Genomic DNA, 12,219 nt, shown 5'->3' with positions numbered 1-12,219 from the left:
ACAGTGCAGAGATCTGAACACAACCAGATTGAATATATGACAATCACAACAAATCTTTCCATGTCTATGCCATAGGTAGTATCGCATGAATGGAATTGAATCAAATTTTTATGCACACAATTTATACATTATATTGAGCAATGTATTTAATAAAGCAAATGAAATTTATTTGGTAGTAATTACTCTATGGCCTGAGAAATATCAGAAAGAGAGCAGGCAAAACAGTAATGTTAATCCCATGCCAGGAACACGCTTTATCAGGTTTCCTTTTAGTTCTTAAACAAGATGTAGTAAAAACAACAACATTCTGTTCATTCCTTGCTCCCTGGATTAAATATGCTTATTCTATGCCACATTTTTATAGCTTTCAATTCCTGTACTTTAAATCTATTAAACAATGTCAAGTTGAATTTTCTTCAAAAACTGCTGCAGGTTAAGAAAAAAAAATAGGACAGTAGAATATTTGAGGGCTAACATTTATGTCAGCTAATTAATATGGATCAGTTGTGGTGTACACGGGTTTTTAAAGTGCATGCATGTTTGAGATAAAAATAGACTAAGGATCTGGTTTCTTTCTTTCTCAAATTATAACAAAGTTCTTACTGATTTCAAGACAAGTATGGTCTACCGGTATTGTAGGCCTGACAGATAGAACAAGCTTTTGTGCTCTTGCATAATGTTAGTTGTTCCAAATTGAGCACAGCCCAAAATACAGATGTATAACGTAAGAAATAAAATATAGTTGCAACATTATATTTATTGTTCTGTATTCTCTTTACTTGGTAAGGGAATAAGATTTTGAAAAAATAAACATTGGGAAAAACCAGTAACTTTGTTTGGTTAGTATGTTCTATTTAAATAAATTGGTAAGAAATCAGCTCATGTTCAAACCCTCTAATCTAGAGGACACAATACCATTTTCTTGTTTAAAAACATTAACATTTCATTCTTTATTCTCAAAAGAGTTCCTGTTAGCACAGAGAATTTAGTTATTTGAACATAGTTCTAGATCGTGACAAAAATAGCCTACCAAATGGACTACTATTCAAACACTTTTATGCAAAAGATTCATTCTCCCTTTGTTCCACCCTGAAGTGGCTGGATTTATCAGCAACTTCTCTTTCATGAAATCATAGAATAACTCAGATTGGAGCAAGATCATCTAATCCAACCTCCTACTCAAAATCAGGTCAGCTGTGAGATCAGAACAAGTAATCCAAACTAATTCAAAACATGCCAAAATAGAGCCTTTCTATATGAGAAGCATGCCTGGTAACCAGAAAAAGAACAAATATATCTTGATCGTAGAATCATAGAATGATTTAGGTTGGAAAAGACCCGTCAGATCATCGAGTCCAACTGCTAACCTAGCACTGCCAAGCCCACCACTAAACCACGTCCCTAAGCACCACATCTACACGTCTTTTAAATACCTCCAGGGATGGTGACTCCACCGCCTCCCTGGGCAGCCTGTGCCAGTGCTTGGCAACCCTTCCAGTGAAGAAATTTTCCTAACTTCCAATCTAAACCTCCCCGGTGCAACTTGAGGCCATTTCCTCTTGTCCTATCGCTTGTTACTTGGGAGAAGAGACCAACCCCCACCTCGCTACAACCCCCTTTCAGGTAGTTGCAGAGAGCGATGAGGTCTCCCCTCAGCCTCCTCTTCTCCAGGCTAAACAACCCCAGCTCCCTCAGCCGCTCCTTGTAGGACTTGTGCTCTAGACCCTTCATCAGCTTCATTGCCCATCTTTGGACGTGCTCCAGCACCTCAATGTCTTCTTTGTAGTGAGGGGCCCCAAACTGACTGAAGTATTTGAGGTACGGCCTCACCAGTCCTGAGTACAGGGGATGATCATTTCTCTAGTCCTGCTGGCCACACTATTTCTGGTACAAGCCAGGATGCTATTCACCTTTTTGGCCATCTATCCTTGAAAGGCACTTCTAAAATGTCTTCTTCCAATGAAACCTTATGTGGAAGTAAACAAAGATTAACGCATGCTTAGTATCAACACCTGGTTTCTGTCATCATAAGTCTTACCTGTTTGTAGGGTTTCAGCATCAAAGACATCCTCCTTGAAGAAAGCTCTAAAAGACAAAGGACTTGCACTGCAGTCTTCTGAAAGTTTCTCCACAGCTTGTCTAAACATGGCAACTAAGTCATGAAGAGGTCCATCTAAATCAAGCTGAGAAGCGGATGGTGAAATCAAGCTCAGACATACAGAGATTGATGCACAAGATGCAGAACTAGACTCCACAAATTCACACTCAATTTGGAAGCCCTCTGACAACCTCTTCATTGCAAAATGTTTTCTTTGGAGTGGATCATCAACTACTGCAACGACATGCCACTCAATGGCAGCATCTCTGGGTAGGTGAGATATTACAACCACAGCAAGCAACCCACACACGGCAGTTACATCATGATATGTCTCTGAATCTTCAGCCTAAAAGAAAAACAAAATATTGTGCATATTACAGTGCTGGTAGAAATTAAAGTTGTTCATATTCAGCAGATATATTAAAAAAGTATGTGCAGTACAGTTATTTCATGGAGACTGTTTTCCCCCTAAATTTTCCTTCTTACTGAAAAGTCATCTTGAGCAATTACAAATTTGTCTGACAGTTAATATCTGCTCATTTTTGCAATCTCAAACTACTATAATGCCTGTACCATCTAAAAAATGGTGTTTTGCACTAATTTTGCAATAAAAAAAATCCTTTTGCATACAGCAACTTTTGCCTGCACCAATGGTCTTTGAAGAACAGAAATGGTAGGAACCACCAAAACTACAGAAATGAGTCAGTAAAGCATGTCAGATTTATTTTAAAAGTCGGAGTACTAAAGATACAGTTCAGATACAGCAATGATACAGTTCAGGTAGATCTGAACAGCAGAATGATCTTGAACAAAAGCTCCTAGAAGATAAAATGTGTTTTCTTAATAGCAGAACTCATTTAAAAAGTAATTTAAATTGTTTTCACATCAACCAGCGCATCTAATTAGCTAACTCTGAGTAACTGAGTTCCTGTTCTTCTGACGGTATTACAGAAGTAGGTCAGGCTTTCTGCTTACTTCTTTGTAAAAAAATTAGTATAAATTGCTCTGTAGCATGTTAATGGGCATAGGAAGTGAATATGACGTTTCAAATTTTGAAACTCTCTAGGAGAGGAAGAAATTGTGAATTTGTAGCCATTTCAACCCGAATTAATTGTACCTAGGTGCATTAAGCAGCATTACCTTTAATCTTAACAAACCTAAGATGAGTTCATAACAGAATTATGAGCTTGTCCCTGTATTGTTGCTATGTATTCAATCCTTTTTCATCCAAATATTAACAAAAACAACCTTAAAGCTTTAAACTAGGAACCACACATTGTGGTGGGTTGTCTCCATCCAGCAGCTAAGCACCACACAGCTGCTTGCTCACTTTTTCCCTCGCCAATGGCACAGGTGAGAAAACTTGTGGATCAAGATAAAGATGGTTTAATAAGTGAAGAAAAAAGGAAGAAGAAAGGAGAAGAACAGAACAAGCGACGCAAAGGCTACTACTCAACATCTCCCCAACCAGCAGACTGATACCCAGCTAGAATGTGAGCAATGGCTATCCTCCCCAAAGCCCCTCCCCATAGCTTTTATGGCTAAGCATGATGTTACATTGAATGAAATATCCCTTTGGTCAGTTGGGGTCGGCTGTCCCAGCTGTGTCCCCTCCCAGCTGGCAGCCTCCTCGCTGGCAGGACAGTGTGTCGAACAGAGAGGGCCTTGACGCTGTGCAAGCACTGCTCAGCAATAGCTAAAAACCCTGGGGCATTATCACGCTGTTTTGCTCACAAGTCCAAACCATGGCACCATACAGGTTGCTATGAAGAAAGTTAACTCCGTCCCAGCCAAAACCAGTACATACATTCAGGTCTGCTGTTACCTTATACTTAAATGCATATACTCATACTCCTATTACGTATAGAGCAAGGTCTTTTTACGGAAAGCAACCCCATTTTATCATATACATGCTCTCAAAAAGTATGAATTTACATTAACTTACCAGCTGTCTGAACACACTTGTTTTTAACAACTGTTCAAATAGTTGAACAGTTGAAATGCTTATTCTGGCCAGCAGATTATTTTTCTTACTTTCTCCTCCATTTTTATGGAGAGACAATATATTAAGCATTTTTAATATTACTGACTTGCGCCATCTTCTTTGTGCACACAGATAATAACTTTGTTTATATACCAATTTGCTTACACCGCAGATTTCACCGGTAATATTGTCCATTGCCTGACCTCTGAAAGGAAAAATAATAACAAGGCAAACCTGTCGTTTTGCCTGAAGTCGATAAGTCCATATAACTCACAGTACCTTCAATTCACAAGCTCAATTTTCATCCACTTGCTCTCAACTTTGAGAGGAAGAAATAATGACAGGTTACAGGCACTTTATTTCAAAATTCACTCACAAAGTTATTGACAAGCATTTTGCACAGAATATCTTTGATGCTTGACTCCCGTGAGCTGTTTACACGAAAAACGCACTTACTTCTATATTAACGACAGTAGAGTCTAATTCTATACCAAACATGTAGCAATTGCTTTAGTATTTCTGGTTTTGATATGGGAACAAAAATAGGGATAATTTGTCTCAAATTTGCAGTCACTTCAGTCATAATAAAATCTCACTGAGTACTGTTTGCTTTCAGTACTTTCATTAGGCTAGCCGGGGCTGTTATTAAGGTACTAACACATAAATGTTATATTAGCACTTAACAGAAGGAGCCCAGTATTCTCCTCTAGGAGATGAATTCTAACCTTGTCAATATAATTCTGCTCTGAGTGCTGTAAAACAGTTTGAAAAGATGAAATACTGGAGCTTTGCACTGAGGAAAAAAAAAAAGTCATGCTCATTCAGGCTTAAAGGCCACTTTGCTGGCCCAAGGTGCTGAGGTACTGTTTAGAAGAAAAGTCTAAAGAAGCTCTCTCAGGTCACATCAAGCACTAAGACAAACTTTTCTACTTCCCTGTACTTGTCGTAGGCTGTTAAATCAATTACTCACTATTTCTGCTTGCCTTCAGCTGCCATTTAGAATATGAAGAACTACATGAAAATTAAGGCCAGGAGAAAGTACATTTCCAAATTTAACAAATGAGAATCATTCTGAGTGAAAGACTATTCACGGTGCACCTGTACAGTACCATAGTACTCATAACCTTTAACTTTAGAGTTTGCGCAAAGCACAAGTGATGGAGCTACTGGGGACTAATAATCTTTCATCAGCTGCTGCAGAATCTTACAGAAATACTTCTAACAATCACCTCTCCTGACTTATTTTCAAGAAATCGCTGACATTTGTGTTGTACATGGATGCTGCGTTTATGAGTTACCTTTCATAGATTTACAACTGTCTTGAACAGCTGAATATCTTTACGATAGCCTGTGAGGGTAAAAGAGGATGAATATATAAGGTCTGCTAAGAAATTCTATTCATAGGATGCTGGAACAATGTAAGTAAGTATTAGTAGTGAAAATCAAGAGGAATTATTTTATGCTAAGTTGCTCTTTGTAACTGATTCTGCTCTCTCATCAATGAGATGCAGTACTTTTGGCAAACAGCTGCAGTACTATGAAGAAAAACATGTTGTTAGGGTTCTTGCCCGAGGATACTGTTGTAGACTGTTCTATAAAGTTGCGCAGGTCTTGGCCTGCTCCTACCACGTCTTCACAGTCTTGGGGAAAAAAATTGAGGTAGAAGAGGAAGCAGTCTGGCTTGTAATTCTTGAAAAAGAAGTGACAGATAATTCTTGGCCACCTTTGTAAAATTTTTATTACTGAGAGATGAGAAAACACTGTTGGGCAAAACACTGTTGAAAGCAGTGATTCCTTAAGGTATGTTTGACCTGAAGTTTACAAATCTTTGCAAATTTCATTAGGCTGTAGGTGTAGCTGTCACTTAAAGGTATTTGCCCTTAAACACTTATTTCCTAGCTATCAGTATTCAAATGATTTTCAGTTCACAGGAGTGGGTCTGCCTGTTGAAGATCCCCATTTCCAGTTGTTAGCTTTTCCACAGGATTTAATCCTTTCTAAAAACAGATGCCGCTAGGTAACTTGGCACCAGGAAAAGTTCAGATACCATAGGGGAAAATGAGCAGATTGTAAAGGTTTGTTGTCTGACTGCTGAGATAATGTGGAGATTGATGCTACTTCTGTGCTACACTTTTCCATGGTCTGATTCAAAGAGGGCTGGAGAAGGAAGCCAGGTAACATCCTTTTGCTCTGCAGGAGACACCCCCCCCCGCCCCCCCGAAAAGAAATGACTCTGTAACAATGCCGTCTTTCAGGAATGGATGCAAACTGGATCATCTCAGAGGCCACGTTATGAGAGGATTCTGATTCTGTCATGCTATGAAATGGGAGATCCCCAAACTTTGGACAAAGATTTGATATGACAAGTGATTTAGCTCTTACCAAATCTCATGTTAGACTGTTCTCAAAATATGATTCATAGTTATCTCCCCTCTGCCAACAGGATCATTTGCTACTCAGTTCATCAGTGGTGGGAAAGATGGAGTCCTAGAAAATTTGGAAAAGGAAGCCCCAAAGTAGATTTTTTTCCTAAATACATGCATTGTATCTATATCATGCCCTATCCAGAGGACTATGAACACTCTGATTTCTGAACACTCTGCTTTGAAAAAACCCACAACTCAGTGAAGGACTTCTCCCACGGTGAAGAGAATACTGATATTCTTCTGGTGTTACAATACACATTTCATTAACTCGGGTAAAACAGAAGGTATGGAGTAGATTTTAGGAGGACTGAGAATGTGGTTATGTTATTTACCTGACATTTTGTAATACCAGAGTAGGTTGATGCCGTGTTACTGTAAACACTAGAGAAGAGTGGCATGCTAAGCTAAGTAATGTCTTCATGGACTGACAATAAAGAATCACAGAAGTTGACAGCAGTCAAGAAAGCAAGTAAAACATTATGAATTCTTAGGAAAGGAATAGAGAACAAAGTGGGTAACACTATGCCGCTGTAGCAATTCACAGTTCACGTGCACCTTGAGTAAGATCTACAGCTCTGGATCTCTCAACTGAAAAATGACACATTAGATCCAGAATGTGTTCAGAGAAGGACAAGAAGGACGACCAAAAGCTCTGGAGGGTCTGACTGGAAATGTTCTCCAGCCTTCTTAAGGAGATTATGACAGAGGTTTACAAGATCATACATGACATAAGAAGGGTGGATAGGGGTAAGATTTGATTTTGCAGGCTTGTCTTTCTGTACGGGAACTACGGATCATCAAATGACATTAGTAAGAGCATGGTTTCAAAAAGAACAATGGTGGGTGACACCTGGAATTCCTTGATGGAGAATGCTGTGGTTGCAAGAACTTTACAGGGATTCAACGGTAGCCTGAACAAGTACCCAGAACACAGATTCAGTGGGGATTATAAGAGACATATTAAAATTCTTAGTTAATTCTTAACTTATACAATAGTTACTAATTTATATGAAATTATTTATATAACTATGAAAACTAATTTAATTAATTTAAATATGAATTAAAATAGTTTGAGGTTGGGAGAACATTAGGGCGGATATATGCTTTTCCTGATTTTACTATTCACATCCGCTTAGGTCTACTGTTTGGAGCCGGAATAGTAAGCAGAGCCTACACGTTCATGGCTATTCTTATGTTCTTACATAAGAGTTTATGCTTATGCTGATACCAGTGTGGGCTTGGTGAAGAAAAACAACTGGGCGTTCCTGACTGGACTGGCTGAATTTTCACAACTAGTCCCTTCCAACAACTAGTCCTTTCCAATATTTCTGTAATTCTAAGGGAGTTTTACGTTCATCTGTGATATTGCGGACTGATTTCATAGATGAGCAATGAACACAGAGTCAAACAGAAGAATACTGATAACAGCTTTGAAGTGCTTCTTCAGCTAGATGAGCAGAGGTATTGGTATCAGAATATTGGGCTGGAAGCAGTGTGAGTTTGATGTGGTTACTCTTGGCATCTTTCTGAGAAAAAAACACCAATGGTTCCTCTTCTCCTTTTTCCCAAATCAGAATCATTAAGAGAACTGGAATCCCACTTTTAGGGGGGCGCATATATCTTCAGTCCCTGCTTATACTGATAGAGACAGCACAGACAACCAAAACACAAAAGACAGTCCCACACAGTGCCAAGCAGGAGCTTTGTCTGCCTTAAGCACCTGCCGCAGGAATGGGGATCTTGAGTCCTATTACACTTGAGCCACCCAGACAGTCTGTTCTGTTTTAACCCCTCTAACGAGGTTGTACAATGGATGTTTTAACTCAAACCTGCAAAAGTGTAAGGTTGATTGGCTGGAAGGAGAAAGGGTTGAAGAGCTCGGCTGAAAACTTATCAAAGGCCACAGTATTACAGGTATCAAATGACATCCAATTCAGTAAGATATCTAATAATGAGAAACAAGAACGGGAACTCTTCCTATAGCTTATATTCATGCATAGGCTGAAGCTGAAAAGGTAGCTTGATAGAAACATTCCTTAACTAACACTTATATGAACATGTTTAATGCAGAAACACAAGCCCTTTCATATCACAAGAAGGAAGGTTAGCGACAGAGGTTGTCAGTTGGTTTTAAAACTTGTAATTAACCTGTATCGCTGCATTAAATGGTTACCTGAACTGCTGTGCGCATAATGCTTTCCTGAGTTACCACGTAGGTTCACAGCATTACCAAGTCCTTGCATTTTGCGTGCCTTAGCAAAGATTCACTTGATTTTCATTGTGCGTATTCAGGAGAGCCAAAGAATACTCTTACACTAATGAACAGCTAATGCATTCGCAATACTGCTACAAAACAAACCAGAACCCAATGCAATGAGCACGGTTAAATGAAAAATGCTGGGCTGTAAGCGTTGGAAACCAACTTACACAGAGTGCGGTTTTAAAAGTGCTAACCTTAGAAACGAATTTCTCTAACTAATAATGTATTTCTTCATTAAAAAAATATCCAAGGGAGACCTATTAAAATTCCAATGAGAACAGAGCAATAATGAGTACAGGTCAAACCTATACTCAGTCCATTGTATAAGTATTTGACCACTTAATTTAATTGAAAAAGGTACACATTTCAGCTATTAAAATTTCTTACATAGATTTGTTTATTTTGACTATCCTCCATTTGTTCCAAATGAGAAATATTATTTTTGTTGTGTAAGGACTAAGGTCTACCTACCTCACAGCTGAATATGGAATCAGGCTGTAAGAGACAGAGACGAATGTGTAATTGCTATCGCTACAAAGAATTGACTTGGAGAACAAAAAGAAAGATACTGTGATGTTACTTTTAGAAGCTCAGTTTATGAAAACCTTCTATGGTATGCATTATTACACCATTATAGCGGCAAGATTAATGTGCCTTTAAATAATACATTTAAAATTTCTTTTACACCGCCTGCATTAAACAGAGTGCATCAAACTCCTGAGATCCAGTTTAAGCTTTGCTAGAGAGTCTCCCACAACAATAGGTTTATGACTTTAAAAAGTAAAGATTCCACTAGGAAAACGGCATAAGAATAAAAATGTCAGTTCCTGAAGAAAGTAGGATAGAAGCAATCCTTTTCAACATCCTAGTTTGCCTAATAAATAGGCCACATGCATTCCTGGTACAACACGCCAGAATTCAAAGAATGAATACCACAGTGTTTTATAACAATAAAATTGTTAAAAATATTCTTTTTGCAAACCTTACAAAAATAAGAAAGTCTGTCATTTAGTACGCCTTCCCGAAATAAAACAGATTATTTGCTGCATGCCAAAAATACATTAACACAAGACTGGCAGACAAAAAATGAGGTCTTATAAACCTGAATATTTATCAGGGAATAAATATGTTAATATAAAAAGAAACAAGTTCTTCAGAAATTTCAGTCCTCTCAGCTCCACAACGTGTTGGACAAAGCCGACGGTAGTTCAGTTACCACTGTACCATCTATCTTATACAATGTCAGCTGGAAAACTGAGCCTGTACTTACTTGGTGTCACTGAGCCAGGGAAAATCCAGAGAAAACAAGGTGGTTCTTTACCTTTTCTGTCAGCATCTGACAGCACGTTTTGCATAATTTGTTTTTTGTCCTTATCTATCTTTAAAAAACAGAAACACAAAAAACCAGACAGTAGATACAGGGTAACAAATATGGGTATAGAAATTTAGAGGCAGTGCTACTTCTAAGGGCATTTTTAATTATTTTTTAAAATTTGAATGGATTTCAAATTAATGTCATCTCTCAAGACAACGATCATATTTCCACACGCTGACATTTGGAAAAAAAAAAAATCCAAATTAAGTTTTCTTCATTATAATTGTGAAAAATTCTGCATGCAGGTGTGGTAGGCTTGCAAAATTAATTATTTAGATATTAAATGGTCCGCAGTTAACATGCCAAGCACAACAGCTTAATTTTTCCCAGTGAGGCATTTTGCAGGTGAATAAAATGAGCATACCTCAAGTTATATTAGCGAGAATATAGGAAATCTGAAATCTATACAATATATTGCTGGCTATTATTAGGATTTGTCAATGTGATGGGCTAAAATTTTATGGTAGTCAACCAAGTATGTCAGAAGAAACTACCACAAAAATTAACTAACATCACTCTTAGGGCCCAAATCCCACAATAAATCTAGTGTAAATTTGATTTTATAAGTTGAGACAGCTTTTTGGTGCATAGAGGATATGTTTAAGTCTTTGCAGAGTCAAAACTTTCACGACAAATGGTCTCTGAATAGTACTATTGTAAGTGTATGTCAGCATTACATAAAAAAGACAAGCAAATATGGAAACTCATGAAAACAGAGTTTATAAGAAATCAGATCAATAACTACAAATGATCTATATCTTGTATCACTCAAACAGAATAATTTAGCACCTTGCTATTCTATCTTTTGCCTTTATTGTCAACAGAGGCCAAGAAGCGGTATAAATTTTCATCACTTTTGTGCGATAGACAAAAGGACTCAGCCGAAATTAAAGACCTAACCTTACAAGCGCTCTTTTGATTATATTTAGTACATAAGGATATAATTTGCTTGTTAATTTTGCTTCTCTTTTCTATTGTTGGATCTCTGTTTTTTCATCCTTTCATTCTGGAAACCGAGCAGCTCTGTGATGTGATCAAAATAAGAGCGATCGGTATCACATTTCCATGAAGACACAGTCAGCTTTGAAGGAGTCTCCAGAACAAATAAACAATTGAAAGCCTGAAGTCGGTATACAAAGTCTGTAATAACTAGGCTAACGTCTCTGCTTTCTGGGCTTACGAACCTGGAAGCTTTCTTGAAAAGTAAGCTCAAATAATTACTTGTTAGAATAAATCGAAAGAAATATAGAAGAATGCAAACTGGCCTGCTGAAAGACAGACACAGACCTCTGCATGCACCGTAATGGAGAATAATCTATTTAAGACAGACTTCACTTTTGCTCGATTTATCAGGTAAGTGTCACAGTCTTGCTCTATCCCATTACCTGAAGGCACAGTCTCAGTAGCCCCATGGACTTAGAGTTTTTAACTACCCACTGAACTTCATACATTTCAATCTTTTCAAAATAGATTTCATAATTCTATGTGACAATTATGCCACCATCAGAGCAAAAGAAACATTTTAAGATGTTGGATAATCAGCCTTGGGAAGCATGTGATAATACCAAATGGAAAACGTACAGTACCATTTCCCCCACATTTTTAGATGGTTATAAACCTCAGCTATAGCTATTCAGATGAATGTGTCTGGACTGAGACTCTGGGAAGCACAGGACTGCCAGCATGGCTGTCAAAGGGGCATAATGCCTGAAATTCAGAAATAAGCAATGAATATTAAGCTTTAAAGATGGATATGACTGTTTGAAGAAGATCGCCCGTCTTACTGGGCCCTTAATTACTCCCACTGATACATAATGAGACGGATTAAGCCTAACTTTTGGTTATTCTGGTTGCTTTTGTTTGTTTCTGGGGAGGTGGTAGTTTCCTTTTTTGGTGGGTTTTTTGGTTTGTGGGGTTTTTTTTTCCTTATTTCCTGAAGGAACAGTTTATGGCTTCAGCAGAACATTTCAGTAAGCAAGTGCTCTGATACAGTATCAATATATTGTATATATTCATATACAATATGAATACCTGTATATTTTTCCCCTAAGTCAAAGGGGTCAGGAAGGGATATTC

At 37.9% G+C, this 12,219-nt stretch overlaps 1 protein-coding gene across 13 annotated transcripts in view; it reads right to left on the bottom strand.

Moving 5' to 3' along the window:
- DPH6 (diphthamine biosynthesis 6) overlaps nt 1–12,219 on the bottom strand; it is a 208,811-nt gene that overhangs the window by 38,851 nt on the left and 157,741 nt on the right. For all 13 annotated transcript variants that reach the window (XR_012662249.1, XR_012662251.1, XR_012662253.1 and 10 more), the window contains one exon: nt 2,039–2,444. Coding sequence is in view for 7 of the 13 variants with exons in the window: in XM_075103244.1 (XP_074959345.1) it covers nt 2,039–2,444 (406 nt within the window). In the remaining 6 variants the exon portion in view is untranslated. The remainder of the gene's footprint in view (nt 1–2,038; nt 2,445–12,219) is intronic.

The sequence above is a fragment of the Phalacrocorax aristotelis genome, chromosome 9 (genome assembly GCF_949628215.1).
Source record: "Phalacrocorax aristotelis chromosome 9, bGulAri2.1, whole genome shotgun sequence".
NCBI lineage: Eukaryota > Metazoa > Chordata > Aves > Suliformes > Phalacrocoracidae > Phalacrocorax > Phalacrocorax aristotelis.
This window is presented reverse-complemented; position numbering and strand designations above follow the sequence as displayed.